The sequence below is a fragment of the Carcharhinus amblyrhynchos genome, chromosome 27, assembly GCF_965287045.1.
Source record: "Carcharhinus amblyrhynchos chromosome 27, sCarAmb.v2.hapA, whole genome shotgun sequence".
Taxonomy (NCBI): Eukaryota; Metazoa; Chordata; class Chondrichthyes; order Carcharhiniformes; family Carcharhinidae; genus Carcharhinus; species Carcharhinus amblyrhynchos.
Window position 1 is genome coordinate 5,285,606 of NC_137350.1, and position 19,443 is coordinate 5,305,048.

Sequence of the window (19,443 nt, forward strand, 5' to 3'; positions counted from 1 at the left end):
TCACTATCCTTTGGGAGAAGAAATTCCTCCTTGTCTCTGTCTTAAGTGGGTGACCCCTTACTCTGCGATTATACTCCCTGGTCCTAGATTCTTCCACAAGGGAAAACCTCTCAGCATTGAACCTGTCAGGCCCCTGAGAACTTCCTATGCCTCAATAAAGTCACCTCTCATTCTTCTAAACTCCAATAATTTCAGGTCAGATCTACTTAACCTCTCCTCATAAGAGAATCCCAATATACTAGCAATCAGCCTAATAAATACTCTCTGGACAAGTTCCAATATTAGTATATATTTCCTGAGGTAAGGAGATCAAAAATGTTCACAGTATTCCACATGTGGTCCAACTAGTGCCTAGTATAATTTTAGCCAGTCTTTCCTTATTTTTATTCTCCATTCCGTTTGAAATAAAGGCCAACATTCTATTTGCCTCCCCTATTATATAGAAACATAGAAAATAGGTGCAGGAGTGGGCCATTCAGCCCTTCAAGCGTGCATCACCATTCAATATGATCATGGCTGATCACGTTCTTTCTGTATCCCACTCCCTTTCTCTCCATATCCCTTTAGCCACAAGGGAGATGTCAAGTTCCCTCTTGTCCAACGAGGGGCATACACGCGATGGGTCGTACTGGGGATGCTCTTGGTTGTTTGGGATTGGCCTAGTGCTTCATGTCGTTAGTGTGTGCTTAAACTGGACCAGATGCTGGGCAACACGACAGCTCAGTGACTATCACTGATTGCTGTGTAGACACATGGATTTGGACCAGTGTCTGTGGGAGTTTGCGCATTCTCCCCGTGCGTGCGTGGGTTTTCTCCGGGTGCTCCGGTTTCCTCCCACACCCCAAAGATGTGCTGTTAGGCTGATTGGCAGGAATAAATTGTCCCTAAATCAGTTTCCCTCAATCTGGATGGCCATAAAACATTAGATAAGGGGTCATGGGTAGAGAGGGGGACTGGTGGTGTTAAGATGGCGACGCGGGCTCGTTGGGCCAAAGGGCCTGTTTCCCAGGCTGATTTTGTTCTTTGTTCTTTGAACATATCTAATGAACTGGCCCCAATAGCTGTCTGTGGGAGAGAATTCCACAGGTTCACAATTCTCTAGGTGAAGAACTTCTTCCCCATTTCAGTCCTGAATGGTTCACCCCTTATTCTTAGACTGTGACCCCAAGTTCCGTACTTCCCCAATATCGGGAACATTCTTCCCTCTTCTTGCCTGTCCAGTCCCATCAGGATTTTATATGTTTCTATGAGACCCCTCCCTCATTCTTCTAAATCCCAGTGAGTACAAGCCCAGTTGATCCAGTCACTCTTCATATGTCAGTCCTGCCATTCCAGGGATCAGTCTGGTGAATCTTCACTGGATTCCCTCAATAGTAAGATTGTCCTTTCTCAGACTAGGAGATCAAAACTGTGCACAATACTCAAAGTGTGGCCTCACCATGCCCTGTATAACAGCAGCAAGACATCCTTACTCCTACACTCAAATCCTCTTGCTATAAAGGCCAGCATGGCAGTAGCTTTCCTCACTGCCTGCTGTACCTGCAGGCCAACCTTCAGCGACTGTTCCACCATCACACCCAGGTCACACTGCACTTCCCCTTTTCCTAAACTGCCACCATTCAGATGATAATCTTCCTTCCTGTTTTTGCCACCAAAGTGGACAACCTCACATTTATCCACATTATATTGGCATTTGCCAAGTATTTGCCCACCCAGCCAGCCTGTCCAAGTCACCCTGCAGCAACTTAGCATCCTCCTCACAGCACACACTGCCACCTAGCTTCGTGTCGTCTGCAAATTTGGAGATTTTGCAATTAGTTCCTTCGTCCGAATCGTTAATATATATTGTGAATAGCTGGGGCCCAGCACTGAACCCTGTGGTACCCCACTAATCACTGCCTGACACTTTTAGACTCATTTATTCCCACTCTCTGCTTTCTGTCTCACAACCAGTTTTCTATCCATGTTAATACATTACCTGCAATACCATGAGTTTTAATTTTACTAATCTCTTGCGTGTAACCTTGTCAAAAGCCTTTTGAAAGTCCAGAGATACAACATCCACTGGTTCACCCTTGTCTACTCTCACACCCTCAAAAAACTCCAGAAGATTTGTCAAGCATGATTTCCCTTTACTGAATCCACGTTGACTTGGACCAATCCTATCGTTGGTTTCCAAATGCTCAGTTATTACATCCTTAATAATTGACTCCAGCATTTTCCTCACCACTGATGTTCAGACTAACTGGTCTATAACATAAATCCTTTCGCTATGAAGGTCAAAGTATAAGAATAGGGGTGTTTTGCTGCGAATTTTTAGGATGTTGGTGAGGCCACATCTGGAGGATTACATGCAGTTTTGATGTCCTTAACTGAGGAAGGATGTCCTTGCTATAGACGGACTACGGCGAAGGTTTACCAGGCTGATTCTTGGGATGGGAGCTCTGTCATAAGGGATTAAGTTGATTAGGATTATATTCACTGGAGTTTAGAAGAGTGAGAGGGGATTGCGGTGAAACTTATAGAATTCTAACAGGATTAGACAAGATAGATTCAGAATGTTCCCAATGGTGGGGCAATCCAGAACTAGGGGTCATAGTTTGAGGATAAGCAATAAACCATTTAGAACTGAGGGGAAGAGAAATTTCTTCATCCAGAGGGTGGTGAATGTATGGAATTCACTCCCACAGAAAGTAGTTGAGACTAAAACGTAGCGTGATTTCAAGAAGAAATTAGATACAGTTCTTGGGGCTAAAGGGATCAAAGGATATAGGGGGAAGGAGGAATCAGGATATTGAATTTGATTATCAGCCATGATCAAGATAAATGGCGGAGCAGGCTCAAAGGGCCAAACGGCCTACTCCTGCTTCTAGTTTCATTGATTTTCAATGAAATTTTACAATTCCCCGTTTATCTTTCCCTCCTTTTTTAAAAAGGTGGGGTTACATTAGCTACCCTCCAATCCACGGAAACTTTTCCGGAGTCTATAGCATGCTGGAAAATAATCACCAATGCGTCCACTATTCCTAGGGCCACTTCCTTGAGTACTCTGGGATGCAGAGCATCAGGGATTGGGAAATTATTGGATTTTAATCCCAGCAATTTTCCCAATACAATTTCCTGACTAATAAGGATTTCCTTCAGTTTCTCCTTCACACTAGACCCCCTGTTCCCCAGTATTTCTGGAAGTGAAGGTAGATCCAAAGTGTTCGTTCACTGGTCTGCCATCTCCATGTTGCCTATTATAAATTCACCTGATACTAACTAAGGGACCTACACTGGTCTTCATTTTCTCTTCACATATCTATGGAAGCATTTGCAATCCGTTTTTATCTCTTCTGCAAGCTTACTCTTCGCATTCTATTTTCTCCTTCCAAATTAAACCCCTTGTCTTCCTCTGCTGGATTTTAGATTTCTTCCAGTCCACACGTTTGCTATTTCTTTTCTAGCCAGTTTATATATATGCTTCATCTTTGCCTTTAACACTATCCCTGATTTCCTTTGTTAGCCATGGATGAACCACCTTCTCTGTTTTACTCTTATGCCAGTCAGGGATGTACAGTTGTTGAAGTTCATCCATATGTTCTTTAAATGTCTGCCATTGACTGTCCATCGTCAACCCCTGAAGTATCTTTTGCTATCTTATCCTAGCCACTGCACATCTCATACTATCAAAGTTAGCTTTCCTCAAGTTCAGGACCCTGGTCTCAGACTTAACTGTGTCACTCTCCATCTTAATGAAGAATTCTACCATATTACGGTCACTCTTCCCCAAAGGATCTCGCACCAAAGGTTGCTAATTAATCCTCTCTCTTTACACGCAATCCAGTCTAGGATGGCCTGCTCTCTGGTTGGTTCCTCGACATATTGGTCGAGAAAACCATCCCTATACATCCCGGGAGGTCCTCCTCCATCACATTGCTACCCATTTGGTGAACCCAGTCAATATGCAGATTGAAGTCATCCATAATAACTGCTGTAGCCTTACTGCACACATCTCTGATTTTCTACTTGATGCCATCTCCAACCTCACTATTGCTGTTTGGTAATCTGTACATAACCCACACTAATGTTTTTTGTCCTTTGGTGTTCCGCAGCTCCACCCATACAGATTTCACATCATCCAGGCCTATGGGCTTCCCTACCATTGAGTTAATCTCTCTTTAACCAGCAATACAAGCACACTCCCCTTTCCTTTCCATCTACCTTTCCTGAATATCGAATACCCCTGGAGGTTGAGTTCCCATCCATGGTCACTCTGGAGCCAGGACTCCGTGATCCCAATTATATCATATCCATAATGACGGCTCAGTTAATTCACCCACCTTATTACAAACACTCCTCAGACTGAGGCACAGAGTCTTCAGGCTTCTTGTTTTTTGGCATTTATTGCCCTCTTAGAGTTGTGATGTATTGTGGTCCTTTTTGATTTTGTCTTTGGTTTCTCTGCCTTTCACATTTCCCCTCACTGCCCTTTGTTTCTGTCCCCACTTTACTTCCCCCTGACTTCCTGCATCGGTTCTCATCCCCCCCGCCACATTAGCTCTAACCCTCCCCAACAGCACTAACAAACACTCTCCCTCGGACATTGCCCCCTAGGACTGCCCAGGTGCAGACTGTCCGATTTGTACAGCCCCACCTCCCCCAGAACTGGTTCCAATCTCCCAGGAATTTGAATCCCTCCTTCTTGTACCATCTCTCATTCATCTTGACATTCCTACTCTGACGAGCTCATTGAGACGTATAAGATGATGAATGGGATGGATAGGATAGAGGTGGAGAGACTCTTCCCGCTCAGAAAGGACAGTAGGACTAGGGGGCACAGCCTCAAGATAAAGGGGGGGGCGGTTTAGAACGGAGTTGAGGAGGAACTTCTTCACTCAAAGGGTGGTGAATCTCTGGAATACTCTGCCCGTTGAAGTGGTGGAGGCTGCCTCGCTAAATATTTTTAAGACGCGGGTTGATGGGTTTTTGATAAGAGAGGGGATTAAGGGTTATGGGGAGAGGGCGGGAATGTGGAACTGAGCCACGACAGATCAGCCATGATCTTATTGAATGGCGGGGCAGGCTCGAAGGGCTAGATGGCCTACTCCTGCTCCTATTTCTTATGTTCTTATGAGCTCGTGACACTGTGAGCAATCCTGAGATTACTACCTTTGAGGTCTTGCTTTTAATTTAACCTCTGAACACCTTGAATTCAGCTTATAGGATCTCATCCCATTTCTTACCTATATGGTTGGTGTCTATATGCACCATGACAGTTCACCCTCCTCCTCCAGAATACTCTGCAGCTGCTCCGAGACATTCTTGACTCTTGCGCGAGGGAGGCAATATACAATCCTGGAGTCTCACTTGTGTCTGCAGAAACACCTGTCTATTTCCTTTACAGTTGAATTCCCTATCACTGTAGCTCTGCCACTCTTGTTCCTGCCCACCCTTGGAGCAGAGGCAGCCATGGAGCCATGGTGCCATACTGCCATCTCCCCCAGCCAGATCCAAAACGGTATATCTATTTTGGAGGGAGGTGACTGCAGGGGACCCCTGCACTGCCTCCTATTCTACCTCTGTCTGGTGGTCACCCATTCCCTATCTCCCTCAATAATTTTTATCTGTGGTGTGACCAACTCACTGACCACGCTATCCACGACTTCCTCAGCATCATGGATGCTCCAAAGCGAATCCATTCACAGCTCCAGGGCCATCAAGTGGTCTAACAGGAGATGCACTGGTCACACTTCCTGCATGTGAAAGAACCAGGGACACAAGAAGGGTCTCTGAATTCCCACGTCACACAAGAGGAGCATGACATGGGTCAGGGATCTCCTGCCATGGCTTCACACTTAACAAGAACAACAATGTCAAGATAAAAACAGACAAAAAAGAAAAACTACTTATCCGTTACCAGCCAGTCAAAGGATTCTAATATATTTGTTAGGTATGTTTTCCCCTTCTTGAAGCTAATGTTGATTCTGCTTGATTATATCGTGTATTTCTAAATGCTTTGCTGTTATATCCTTTGTAATGGACTCTAACATTTTCTCATTGACAGATGTTAAGCAAACTGGCCTATAGTTTCTCATCTCCCTGTCAGTTTTCCAATCCTCTGGGACTTTCCAGAATTTAAGGATTCTTGGAAGACACTACCAGTGCATCTACTATCTTGTTAAGAATCATAGAACCCTACAGTGCAGAATGAGGCCCTTCAGCCCATTGAGTCTGCACCAAACACAATCCCACCCAGGCCTTACCCCCATATCCCTACATAGTTTACCCACTAATCCCTCTAACCTACGCACTTCAGGACACTAAGGGGCAATTTTTTAGCATGGCCAATCAACCTAACCCGCACATCTTTGGACTGTGGGAGGAAACCGGAGCACCCGAAGGAAACCCACACAGACACGAGGAGAATGTGCAAACTCCACACAGACAGTGACCCGAGCAGGGAATTGAACCCAGGTCCCTGGAGCTGTGAAGCAGCAGCGCTAACCACTGTGCTACTGTGTCTCCCAAATGGGTGGATACATCAGGCTCCCCCAGCCTTCCTTCTCCTCCCTCAGCAACTGCCCTCAGTACAGCACAATATCTGCCATCTTGTAACCCGATCTGGGTGATTCCGTCACTGCACGGGGCTTTATCTCTATAGCTACTTCCTTTAATATATGAGGATACAACGCAGAAAGTCCTGGGGACTTATTGACCCCATTAGTTTCCCTCGTACTTTTTCTCTCAGAAGTCGTACAACACCAGCTTAAAGTCCAACAGGTTCATTTGGAGTCACATCATGAGGTGAGAAGGAGCAGTGCTCCAAAAGCTCGTGATTCCAAATGAACCTGTTGGACTTGAACCTGGTGGTGTGAGACTTCTAACTGTGCCCACCCCAGTGCAACGCTGGCATCTCCACATCATGACCTTTTCTCTAATGGCAGCTATTTATTTATTTCCTCCCCCCTTTTTGCCCCTTGATTATTTAGTATTTCTGGAATATTACTGTGAAGACTGATGCAAAGCATTTATTTAACTCCTCTGCCATTTCCTGCTTCCCAATTATTATTTCTCCAGTCTCAATCTCTAAGGGGCCTATGCTCACTTTGGCCTTTTTCTCTGTTTACGTACTTAAACACTGAGTGTTCATCCTAGTTTATCCTCATAGTTTATTTCTCACTTTTTTTTGGTCATCTTTTGCTGGTTTTTAAAGCTCTCCCAGCCCACTGTCTGATTAATAATCTTCACCACATGCTATGCTTTTCTTTCAATTTAATACTATCTTTAACTCCCTTGGTAAACTGGGATTGATTCATCCCTTCCTAGAATCCTTCTCCCTCACCGGGATATATCTTTGTTGTGAATTATGAACTATTTTCATGAAAGTCTGCCATTGTTTATCAACTATCTTTTCTGCTAAACTCTTTTTCTGTTCACTCTAGCCAACTCTGCCCTCATAAGAACATAATAATAAAAAAACTACAGCACAAACAGGACCTACCCCTTCATTCTTCCGTAATCATCCTTATTTAAGTTTGGCACATTTGTTTCTGATCCAACTTTCTCACTCTCAAGTTGAACACGAAATTCTAACATGATTACTGTCTCCTAGGGAATCTTTTGCTGTGAGATTTTGGGCTAAACCTGCCTGATTAGCTATTACCAGATCCAAAAAAGCCTTATTCCTGGTTGGATCCACAACATATTGTTCGAGGAGACAGTCCTGAATATACTTCATGAATATACTCTATGGTATTATCATAATCCTGCCCATAGATAAAGCTGTAATCACAAATGCAATGACAGGTTATGGCAATGCACAGCATCAACATCCAAGACCACATCCTTTCTCTTACTCCTATAAATTCAAAAAGCCTTTCAAACTTCCTTAAAAAGAGTGGTGCAAAAGAATTGAAGATTTCTTAAAACTTCGTTCATGGGATGGGAGCCTCATTGGTGGGCCAGCATTTATTGCCCATCCCTAATTGTCCATGAATTGAATAGCTTGCTACGCCATTTCACAGGGCACTTTTGAAGGGTCAACCCCATTACTTTGGCTCTGGAGTCACACATAGACCAGACCAGATTAGGATGACAGATTTCCTTCCCTAAGAATATTAGTTGACCAGATGGTTTTTTTTACAACAATTGCCAATGGCTTCAAGATCATTAGTCTTCTTAGTTCCAGATTTTATTTGGATTAAGACCTGGATCCCCAAAGCATTCCCCGGTCTCTGGATTACTAGTCTGTTGACAATACACTACACCATCACATCCCTTAATTTCAAATGTTATACCCTCATTCAAAATAAACGGCAATTACAGGCCAGTTTAAACTGAACGGCTAGCTTTTGGAAACAATTCAGGACAAAATTAACAGAGATATGGGTTGACTAAAGAAAGTGAGAAGTCTCACATCAGGTTAAGGTCCAACAAGAGCACTCCGAAAGTTAGTGGCGTTTGCTACTAAATAAACCTGTTGGACTTTAACCTGATGTTGTGAGACTTCTTACTGTGTTTACCCCAGTCCAACGCTGACATCTCCACATCTTGACAAAATAAAGCCGGCACAGATTTGTTGAGGGCAAATCATTGCGTTTATTTTTGGTGGGGTAACAAGAAATATTGATGGAGGTAATGTAGATGATGTGGTGTACATGGACTTCCAAAAGGTAGTTCATCAAGTGTCATGTAATTGGGCTTGTCAACAAAGTTAAAGCCCATAGACCAAAAACGGCAATGGCAACATTAGTAGGATTAAGTGACAGGAACCAGCGAGTCATGGGAAATGGTTGCTTTTTTTGGACTGGAGGAAGGTTTAAATTGGAGTTCCCAAGAGTTCAGTGCTGGGATCACTGCTTTTCTTGATGTGTACTCATGACCTAGATTTGTGTGAGTAGGACACGATCCTGAAGTTTGCATATGCCACAAGATATGAAAGTAGTGTGAACTGATGATAGCGGCAGGCTTCAGGAGGAGACACTGGTAGAATATCACAAGGTGCCACGAACTTAGGGTGAGGGGGGAGAGGTGTAATTTGGATGCTAGAGGGAGGTTTTTCACACAGAGGATCGTGGGGGTATGGAATGCACTGCCAAGTAAGGTGGTGGAGGCAGGCATGCTGGACTTGTTTAAGGTTTACTTAGATAGACACATACGCGAAACAGGGATGGAGGGTTATAGGAGACTGTTTTAAATAAGGATCAGAGCCTCGGGACGTTCCAGGGAATCTAATGCTACGTGTGTTGATGTTTTTCTCTTTTACTCTGCAGGTGCGTCGGTCCACCTTGTTGTCTAACAATAGGCATGCACACAGTGGGTCGTGCGTGGGCTGCTCTTGGATGTTTCAAGAGCGGCCTAGTACTTTGCATCGTTTGCGTATGCTTAAAACTGGACCGGCATATGGGTACCACAACAGCTCAGTGACTATCACTGCTAGCTGTGCAGATACGTGGATTTGGGCCAGTGTCTGTGGCAGTTTGCGCATTCTCCCTGTGGCTGCGTGGGTTTCCTCCGGGTGCTCCGGTTTCCTCCCACACCTCAAAGATGTGCTCTTAGGCTGATTGGTGTAACAAACTGTCCCAAAATTATTCTCCCCTTAACCTGGTTTCCAATGGGGTATCATAAGCATAGACATGGGTCAAGGGTGGAGGAGGAAAATCACAATAGATGGCGGCACGGGCTCATTGGGCCGAAGGGCCTGTTTCCCATGCTGTGTTGTTCTTTGTAATACACAGAGACCCGTGAATTTTAACACAGAGAAGTGTAAAGTGCTTATTTTTGCAGAGGGAGCAATGTGATATAAAATCAGGGATATAATTCTAAAGGAACAGACAGACCTGGGTGTATCCTCACACAACTCATTGAAGTTGGCAGAGGGACTGAGAGCATGGTTAATAAAACATACAGACCTAAGGGTATGCAATCCAAAAGCCAGGCAATTAGGATGAAACTTTCTAAAACATTGATTCAGCCTAATATTTCCAGGTTACAAATTATTTGTTGACGTAGTGTGAAGATTGATTAGGGAGACTTAAATGATTGGGTCTATTCTCTTTGGAAGCCTGTGATCCAAATGATATTTAAAAAGGTTGGAGCAACATGCATTCAGATAACATGGGAAGTTAGGCAAAACTTCAAAAGCAGTACATTTACCAGGAGAATAAATCGGTTCAGAAGCTAATCAGATGGAGACAGGATTGAGGTGGTGTAGTCGATGAATGACAAAGGGGCCATTCCCAGTTTCTAACCTTTATTTTCTTAATTTATTCATGGAATGTGGGGAACATGAGCAAGACTGACATTTATACCCAGGAAATTGCCCACTGTGGTTTTAATTAAATGCTGGGTCACTTCACAGAGCAGGTAAAAGTCAGCCTCACTCTTCAGGGCTGGAGTCAAGACTCAAAATCCAGGAGCAAGGAAAGACCAGCTTCGTTCCCCAAGGGATATCAGTGAACGAGTTGTGCATTTAACAATCATGGTGACTTCAAATACAAAACTTTCCATGTGGTGGGAACTCGTGAAATAAAAACAGAAAATGCTGAATTCATCTCCACAAATAGCACCAGCCCCAGTGAGTACGTCCTGCATTTTAGGTTTTTATTTCAGATTTACTGCATCTGCAGTATTGTATTCTTCTGTTGGTAGGAAATTGCTGACCTTTGTCACAACCTTCTAGGTTACTGGTCCAGCAACATGGCTACCATCTATAATTATTCAATATCTTTAAGTTCTAGTGGTAATGCTAAGCAAATATCAAAATGTTTGACATGTAAATTCATTGACTCTTGCACCCAGAAGTCACATAACAATGTTGTAAGTATTATGTGCAACCACATTACAGCTAGGTTATGTAAACCGCAGAGCCTTCATTTGTACAGCAGTCAGATCTATGGCACATGCTTAATGTAAGGGTAGCTTCTGTAACTATGCAAAACAGGGCCCCTGAGCTCTACAAAGCTTTACAGCCATAGTAAGAAATTGCAGCAAACAAAATGGAAGGTCGTTTACATTCAAAACAAAGTAGCTGGAAACTGTTGAGAACTGAAGGTTGCTTAGATCTGATAAAAACATGAAAGCAGTCAAGTAATTTTAGGTCTGAATCTGGTTCATTGACAGGTTCTAAAGGTTCACCGAATCCTGCCCAAATCTAGAAAAGTACCTGCCCCTACAAAAAAAATAAGCGGGATGTATAATCTTTGGATTAAATAAAGAGCATTTTACACATACATTAATTTTATGAATACAGCATTAAAAGTAGTCACTTTAGAGCTGTTACCTCAATGCAATGTCATTTAATTTTTCATCAATCCATGAAACTTATCTTGGTTATCACAGGAGGAAAAACAAGTGAAAAGAAACGAGAGTAAGTGTGCAAATGAAAGAACGGACGAGAGAGTGTTAAGGCCATCATGTTAGCCAGAGCATGAAAGGTAAAGGGTTACACACAAAGGAAAAAGGGAGCGCAAGAGAAAGCGTGTGAGAGCAAGAACCCCCACCCCCGGGTGAAAACACTATATCCATTGTCTCGTTTCCTCAGCACTGGCTTACGTTAACATTTGTGTGTTTGTAGTTTCTGGCAGGAAACTTGGTTGCAAACACAAGGCTTGACCTCGCTCAGAGCTGCACATTACTCTTGGCATGTTTAACTCTTCAAAAACTCTCCTTTCTCATATTTTGAACAGAAAGTATAAAATTAAGTGAAGGGAAGAACTTCTGGCAGTTCGCAGTTTCCGTTTACAGCATCCACTCAAGCCCTGCGATTCTAAAACCCAGAAACACCCAGCAAATACAACCCACTGAATAGGAGATTCTGCTCAAGACTGCTTAACATGTGCCCATGAATGAGTTTGCCCAAAGGCTCCGCAACAGGAACATTCATCCACTGAGAAGAAATCTACTCTGGTTAAAATGTAAAGCAATTGGATTCTTAAGAGTTTTAATAAATGAGACATATTTTAGACGATGTATTTTTTTTTGGACGAGAAAAGTTGTGGTCAAAGCTCAAAAGAGATAAAAACATGGCTTCAATCTTTGCACGCTCTTGACATTGCCTTTTCCATTTTGACTGGTTCTAATCCATTTATTAAAATCATGTATAATGCATATAATCTTGATTTTGACAGAGTTGGGCAGGGTATAAATGTCTGTGGGATGGTACAATCTGTAAACTCCCTCAGAATTCCATGGGCTTCATTCCCTCCCACTTCTGGAGAGCTTCTAGATTCAGCGCCGTCAGGCCAGAGGTCAGAGGTCAGAGGACATTTCTGATATGGCTGATTGGTGGCTTTTTCCAGCTCCAACAATGGCAACTTTACTGCAGCACAAGTCCAACCTGTGGAGAGAGAACAGCAGATGTCACTGTTAGATGGAGAGGTGAACAGTAGAGAAGAGACTCGATAGTGAGAGTTTTAATAAATGAGACATGTTTTATAACATGTAACTATAGATAGTTACACAGGTACGATGGGTATAGAGGGATATGGGCCAAATGCAGGCAGTTGGGATTAGCTTAGAGATGTTGTAGAAAAATAAGGGACAAGTTGGGCCGAAGGGTCTGTTTCCATACTGTAAACCTCTGTGACTCTATGACAGGTGGCACCTGTAATGGTTAGTGTCATTTATTACAGTGAATATCAAAGACTAGCGAAGAACCACACATTGCTCCATTCAACTTATTTAATTTGGGGTTCATCTGATCTCAGGAGCACAAACCCAAACAGGTGCTTACACCATTTCTCAAGGGTGGTTTCAGTGTTTCTCAGCCTTTATCAGATTACAGTATGGGTTAGGGAGAAACCCCCTGCGAATCTTACCGCCCCCTCATCAGGTGTGACACTTGCTATTTCTAACAGTCTGTCTCACCAGTTATAGCTGTCAGTCACACAAGTCAGAGTTGACACCCTAACTGCAGGCTCATTCTTCCAGTGGCCTTTCAGCCTTGATTTGTACCTTCAACAAGTAATTCACTGCTCCAGGGGTCTGCTATACAGCCAACAATTTCAACTCAGGAGGTAACAGTAGGAAAATCTAAACTTTTTGACTAGTAACATAATTTACATTACCCACCTCCTTTACTTCATAAAATCATAGAATTCCTACATTGCATAAGGAGGCCATTCAGCCCATCCATTCTGCACCAACTCCCTGACAGAGCATTTGACCCAGGCCCACTCCCAGCCTATTCCCATAACCCCACACATTTACCTCGCTAATCCCCTAAACTACAAATCTTGGGACACTAAAGGGGCAATTTTAGCATGGCCAATCCTCCGAACCTGCACATTTTTGGACTGTGGGAGAAAACTGGGGCATCCAGAAAATGACATGGGGAGAACATGTGAACTTCACAGTGACCCGAGGCTGGAAATGAACCCAGGCCCCTGGCAGTGCTAGCCATTGTGCCACCCTGATAGGTGGCTCCATCTTACAGGCGAAAACCAATTTTGAGGTATAAAATCTATTTTGCCTCTTATCCTCTCCAAGGATATACAATTCTACACTGTTCAGTCTTGTTAACTGACTGCAGCATGAGCACTCAATAGCCTTCAAGGGATACATACCAACATTCTGCATGAAGACTATTCTGTTGTCCATCTAACCGTGCACCTCACTTGATTTGACAGATTTACAATTGACATGACTTTCTGTGACATTCTGGAGTAAATTGTCTATCCGCTGAAACTGCTGGAGGAAACACCTCTTTCCATGAGTAAGGTCAGCTCTGATGATGCAACATCAGAACCCACCCTTTTGAAATCTGGAGTGTGGTCAAACACGGTTCTCTTCTGCTACTGGCATTCTTTGGTATAGATTTCCATTTGCTTTTACGTCACCTACAAAGGGCATTTATTTGCATACCAGGACTGATGGAAGGCTGTTCCATCTACCTCACCGGAACTCCAACACAAAAGGTACTCCAAGTCCTCATCAGAGACTAACTCTCCACTGATTGTGCCACACTAACATTCCACACTGACCAACATCTGCAGCAGCAAATGGACAGTCTCTCCCACCTCTGAAGAGTTTAACTATCAGCATTAAGAAGAAAAATGCCACGATGCCATTTACCAGCATTGGGCAATATGACCCTGGAGGTGGTTGTTAGTTTCACACATCAAAATTCTACAATCACGAGCAATATGTCATTTGACATTAAAATCCCCAACAATCCTCAACAGCAGTGGCCATGGACAACATTTAGTAACCAGGGGAAAAGATGGAACAGTTTCCACCTCTGCTGTCTCAGACATATCCTCAGCATCTCTCAACAGGGTGAAGGTCACCCGTTCAGAGGTCCTTGAGTATGCTAATTCCATCAACATACATTTATTGCTAGCCAACAATATCTGCATTGGCGAACCACATTCATCAGATGGATAATGGCTGTATACCCACATGGTGAATTGGTCATTGGGTCATGATCTCCTGTGTCAACACCTCCACTACAAGGACACCAACAGCTGCAAGTGAAATATGAAGATGGCCAATATTGATGCTGACAACTAGTTGGTAGGAAAAGAGAAAGAAAAAGCTTTGTTGGCAAGGAAAGGGGTTGAAGAAAACAGGCCAGTGAATCATGCACCTTCTTAGCCCACTGTCTTCCTCTGTAGCAAGTGCAGTATAGACTGCTATGTCAGGCAGAAGGTTAACACCACTGTCAATTAGCTGTGATCAGTTCCACGCAACGAGATTGGCATTGGACACCTGCATAAGAAGAATTATTTACTTTTTCAATTTGATTATAGAATTATGTTAAAGAATGGGTGTTGATCCCAATAACTGATTCACTGATGAAGGGTTCAAATCCCAAGGAACAACAGTTGAAACAAGGGAGGGAAGGGTCAGAGACTCTTCACCCAGAGGGGAAACCTGAGGTGTGAAATATTGGGTAAAGACACTCAAGTGGACAGTTTAAATGAGACTGAGACACCATTATTGCCACCAACAGCAATGACACCATTAACACCCTACTTTGTCTCATGCCCATGACATCTCTGTCAATCTCTCCTTTATCCCTGTCCTTCCATTCTGCCCCACCTCCTCAACCTGCCTCTCTAAGATATAAAATTCATTATATTTCTACCTCCTCGAGTTCTTTAGGAGGGTCATTAAGACTCAAAATGTTAACTCTATTTCTCTCCATAGATGCTGCCAGACCTGTTGAATTTATCCAGCATTTTCTGTTTTTAATTTCAGACAATCCTGTGCCAGGAGGAGAAAATGTTAAAAGATGTGGGCAGGCAAAGTTGATCTTTGGAAAAGAAGAAAGAGACTTCTGGACCTAATAGGGGAGAGGAGTGGAGTGGAGCGGTGTGGAGTGGTGGTGTGTGCTGCCCTCTTGGAGAGTATGTGCTTGAAGCAAGGCAGGACGAGGCCAGGTTGTGAGGCAGTCGCGCAGGCAATGCGATAGTAGTTGTGCTATTGGATTAGAAAGCAATAGTACTACAAGTTCAAATTGCATCACGGCAAGTTGTAAACATGAATTGGAAAAGGCTGGTCAGCTGCAAGCAGCATCAGGAAGAATTACCAAGAAATCTGTCTGAAGGAAAGGATAATAATATCCCACCACATGCTGGCATACAACTAACTTCAGCCCCCCATGACTCAATGCCTAGATAAATTTAGTTCTGGCATAAGTAACAGAGAGTGAGACCACAGAGCAGGCTTAAGTAGGGCACTGGTCATTATAAATACTGCCTTCTCTTAACACATTACCATAAACTGTTAAGTTGTCCCAGATAACGCACTCAGTATGTTCTGCTTCATTCCAATTGACAGTCATGTTCTCACATCTCAAGAAATAGAGTAGGCCATTCAGCCCATTGGGTTAGCTCTATCACTCAGTAAGATCATGGCTGATCTGTTTATGGCCTTAACTCTGCTTTCTTCCCTGCCTCCACAGCCCTCAACTCCACAATCATTAAAAATCTGTCAAATTCAGCCTTGGATATATCCAATGATGCAGCCTTCACTGGAATTCTCTTCCACTGAAACCAAAAGATTAATAACCAGAGGAGAAATTCCTCATCTTAAATGGAAGCCTCCTTATTTTTATAAGGAGTGCGAGATAAGTCATTCAGATAGCTTGTTCCGAGTTACCTTCTCAGCTGCCATGCTAGGACACTTCCAATTGTATAGATAATACTGCAAGTTGCCATCTCCAATTCCAAATTTCAGTTTTTCTAGAAAGGTCTTGTTTTCCATGAGATCCAATGCATTGAAAACATCAAATCCTTTCTGTTAAGGGGAGAAAAAAAAAATCAATGTAACAAAATCAGACTTGGAACAAAACTACCCTGTGGTACTTACACAGAGACAACACTCAAAACCTTTAACGAATAATATTCAATCCTGCTAACACAGGGCTTTACAAATAATTTCTGTCAGTTTAAAGTAAGATGTTATTGCTGAGAGTGGAACATTTTTCAGTTTAGATATCCAGCATTAGAAACATCACCTCCAGAGCAGCTACATCATAAGTTAGATACACAGTAAAGCTCCCTTTGCAATATATCCCAGCTAAACTCTTAGTGCAGCACCTATCGCACCAGATATTGCGATGCCTGGTGCTGTGGACTCAAACGAATGAAGCAGTTGCTTGACATAACCCATTTCCATGTCAGACTGGAGCACTTGTCAGTTTTAGCTTCATCGATTACGTCAACATAAAGGAACAATCTATGCACAGTAACAACATCGTTACAATTGAAGACAGCACCATTGAAAGACAGGGCAGCCAGTGCTTGTATGTACAAACCCTGGGCATACACCACAGCATTACATATGGACCACTATGAGCGTAGAGTGTCAAAGCACAGTTAAATTCAACAGTCCCAAATCTTGTTGCCTTTGGGAAGACGCTCTCACCCCACCATGCCCTCAACTTCAGGCAACAATATGATCAAACACTCGGACTGCTGTGACAAAAGGTCACCGAGCTGAAACCTTAATTCGCTTTCTCTGTCTATAGATGCTGTTAGACCTGCTGAGTAATTCCATCTTTTCTGTTTTTAATTCAGATTACCTGCTCAACACCAAAGTGTTGAGGATCGAGGACCCTTCGCTTTCACTCCGACATCACCAAAATGGTTAGAGGACTTGTCCTGCTTTCACAGCTGCTGAGAACTCCAGGATTTGCAATGAGGTTTTTAAACTGATCTCAAGCTTGCTTCTTTATGCAACAGGCGGGGATGGGGGAGCTTTGTCTGACAGACCAAAGATTCCCACTGAAATGAAGTTCTCTTAACTGCTCTACTGCAGTCAGCAATGGTTTGGGTAACTGTAGTAAAGGATGGAGTGCAGTGAAGAATTGTGATAATTTGCACAGCTGATGGTGGCTTTGGGAGGGATTGGGTGGGGGGATTTGTAAGGAGCAGGCCAAATCTAGGAGGGGGGGGAAGGAGGAGGGGAGATGGTGGGAGGTGGGGTGTTAAAGGGGAAGGGTAGCAACATTTTATACATGAAGTATTGGACTGAAGATGTAAACAGTATCAGGCAGGTTGTGAGTGCAACTCAGAGACAGTGAAACAGTATGAAATTGACTGGCTCCAGGCTATTGAAATATTGGGCTGCTCGCCTGAGTGCCGAGTCCTGATTCACTCCTCAATCTTCTCATGTTAACTGATCCGGGGAGCTCCTGATTTTGCTTGATAGGCGAACAAAAGATGTTACTCACCGACTTTGCAAGGATGAGGCCATCATTCATGAGGTCGACAAGAGGAGTCTTGGTGTGGACATTATAAAAAGAATAAGCAGCCTTCAGGCTCTTGTGAACAGGATGGTGCATGATGGTGGAAGGAAGAGTGTAAAAACTGAAAAAGTCTGTCAATTCTCCATCAGCGCCCTGCAGAAATAGGATGGGAAGAACAGCGAGTTATTTGTGTATTAAAAGAGGAGCCAAACAGCCTGGAGGGCTCGCAGCATCATCTGTCCACTGGAAAGCCTGTACCAGGATCAGGCAGTCACAGGCAAATAGCCAAACTGACCGCTTCATAAGATTATCTAACACCTTTACACAAGGCGAGAATCTAATCATCAACCTGCAGCTTCCTTAATAAACCTGCGGACGAGCGAACAGAAGCCACTCTGAAAGCCATTTCATGCTGGGCAGACCAACCTTTTGTTAGTTACTATCAATTTTAAATTATATTCTCTGTGCCTCAGTCCCAGCCACAAAGCTGTGTAACGTTTTGACCCACAGGTGAACTATTTCAATAACTACATCAAAACATTTGGGAACCAATTTGCAAATCTGAGAAACTGTCCCAGGGACTGGGGCTCTGGTGGTCACATGGCTCAGGGGTGGGGGGAGGCGGGGGCGGCGCATTTACTTGGGTCACCCACCTCCTCCCCCATGAGAGTCAGCCCCAGAGCCTGAGCATCCACTCTCAAATTTTCTCTCCTTTTTAGCTGAAGCTGTTGCTTTCTCCTCTGGTGTGGGTTCCACAGGGAAGGAGTGCCCTAAACTACTGTCTCCAGCCTTTATTGCTGACCATTGATGCTTGCCTTCTATGAGCAGTAGGTGACAATAACTGGGATTATGTCTTTGCATATCAGGAATTAAAAGACATGGACAATACTGTGCTCAGAACCAAGAGAACAAAAACAAAATTACTTTGCAAAACTTTAGAAATGCTAAGTATGGAGGATTACAGAAACAAATCATTGACAAGACTGTATTGAACAATTGAGGCAAAATGCAAAAGTACTAGAAAAATTTAGCAGGCCTGGCAGCTTCTGTGCACAGAGGAACAATGCTCCCTTCCTCCCTCCAGACAAAGTTACAACAGGCTCAAAATGTTTTTCTCACTCGACAGACGCTGAATGACCTGCTGAAATCTCTTGCATTTGCTGTTTTTATTTACAGCGCCTGCAGTATTTTGCTCCAGTTGAGTCTGGCCCATTAATGGGTTACATGCGGCACCTCTCTACAGTGATGGAAGCTAACTGAAGTTAACTGCCTGCTATATGGAACTGGGTCATTTTGCACGCAAGTGCCTCGGCTACCTAGTTACATCAGCATCCCAGCAGGGGCTTTCAGAGCTGCTGGCTGATCTCTCAGCCACAATCCAGGAGTTAAAGGTGTGTCAATGACCATTTTCATAGCCCCTGAAAATCAGTGAGTCAGACTTGCCTCCACCACGTAAGTCTCTATAATATTTTCTCGAGGTAGGAACCAGTGAGCGACCTCCTCTTCGTTCATTGCTGGGGTAAGATAGAACTGCTTTAGGTACTCCTGCAGCAGCCTACACACACTCTCCACATCCTTGCGCTCCATTGGTCTCAGGCCAGGCGTTTTTGTTGTCTGAAACATTAGAGAAAAAGAAATCAGAATCTACACAGTGAGGCAGAAGGTACAAAACCTGCTTCTTATGCCAAGATTATCAATACCATTTCATCATGACCCCAAACCCTCTCTGTGCCTGGAAAGGTTTTGTAATTGCCCTGACCTCA

General features: G+C 43.6%; 1 protein-coding gene across 3 annotated transcripts in view; it reads right to left on the reverse strand.

Moving 5' to 3' along the window:
* Positions 1 to 11,909: 11,909 nt before the first annotated feature.
* The window catches only part of LOC145359288 (glycylpeptide N-tetradecanoyltransferase 1-like), a 71,489-nt gene continuing 63,955 nt past the window's right edge, over positions 11,910 to 19,443 (reverse strand). For all 3 annotated transcript variants that reach the window (XM_080213838.1, XM_080213839.1, XM_080213837.1), the window contains 4 exons: positions 19,124 to 19,294; positions 17,666 to 17,833; positions 16,090 to 16,227; positions 11,910 to 12,322 (listed from right to left, as the gene is read on the reverse strand). In XM_080213838.1, the coding sequence (XP_080069964.1) occupies positions 12,302 to 12,322; positions 16,090 to 16,227; positions 17,666 to 17,833; positions 19,124 to 19,294 (498 nt within the window). In that variant the 3' untranslated portion in view covers positions 11,910 to 12,301. The remainder of the gene's footprint in view (positions 12,323 to 16,089; positions 16,228 to 17,665; positions 17,834 to 19,123; positions 19,295 to 19,443) is intronic.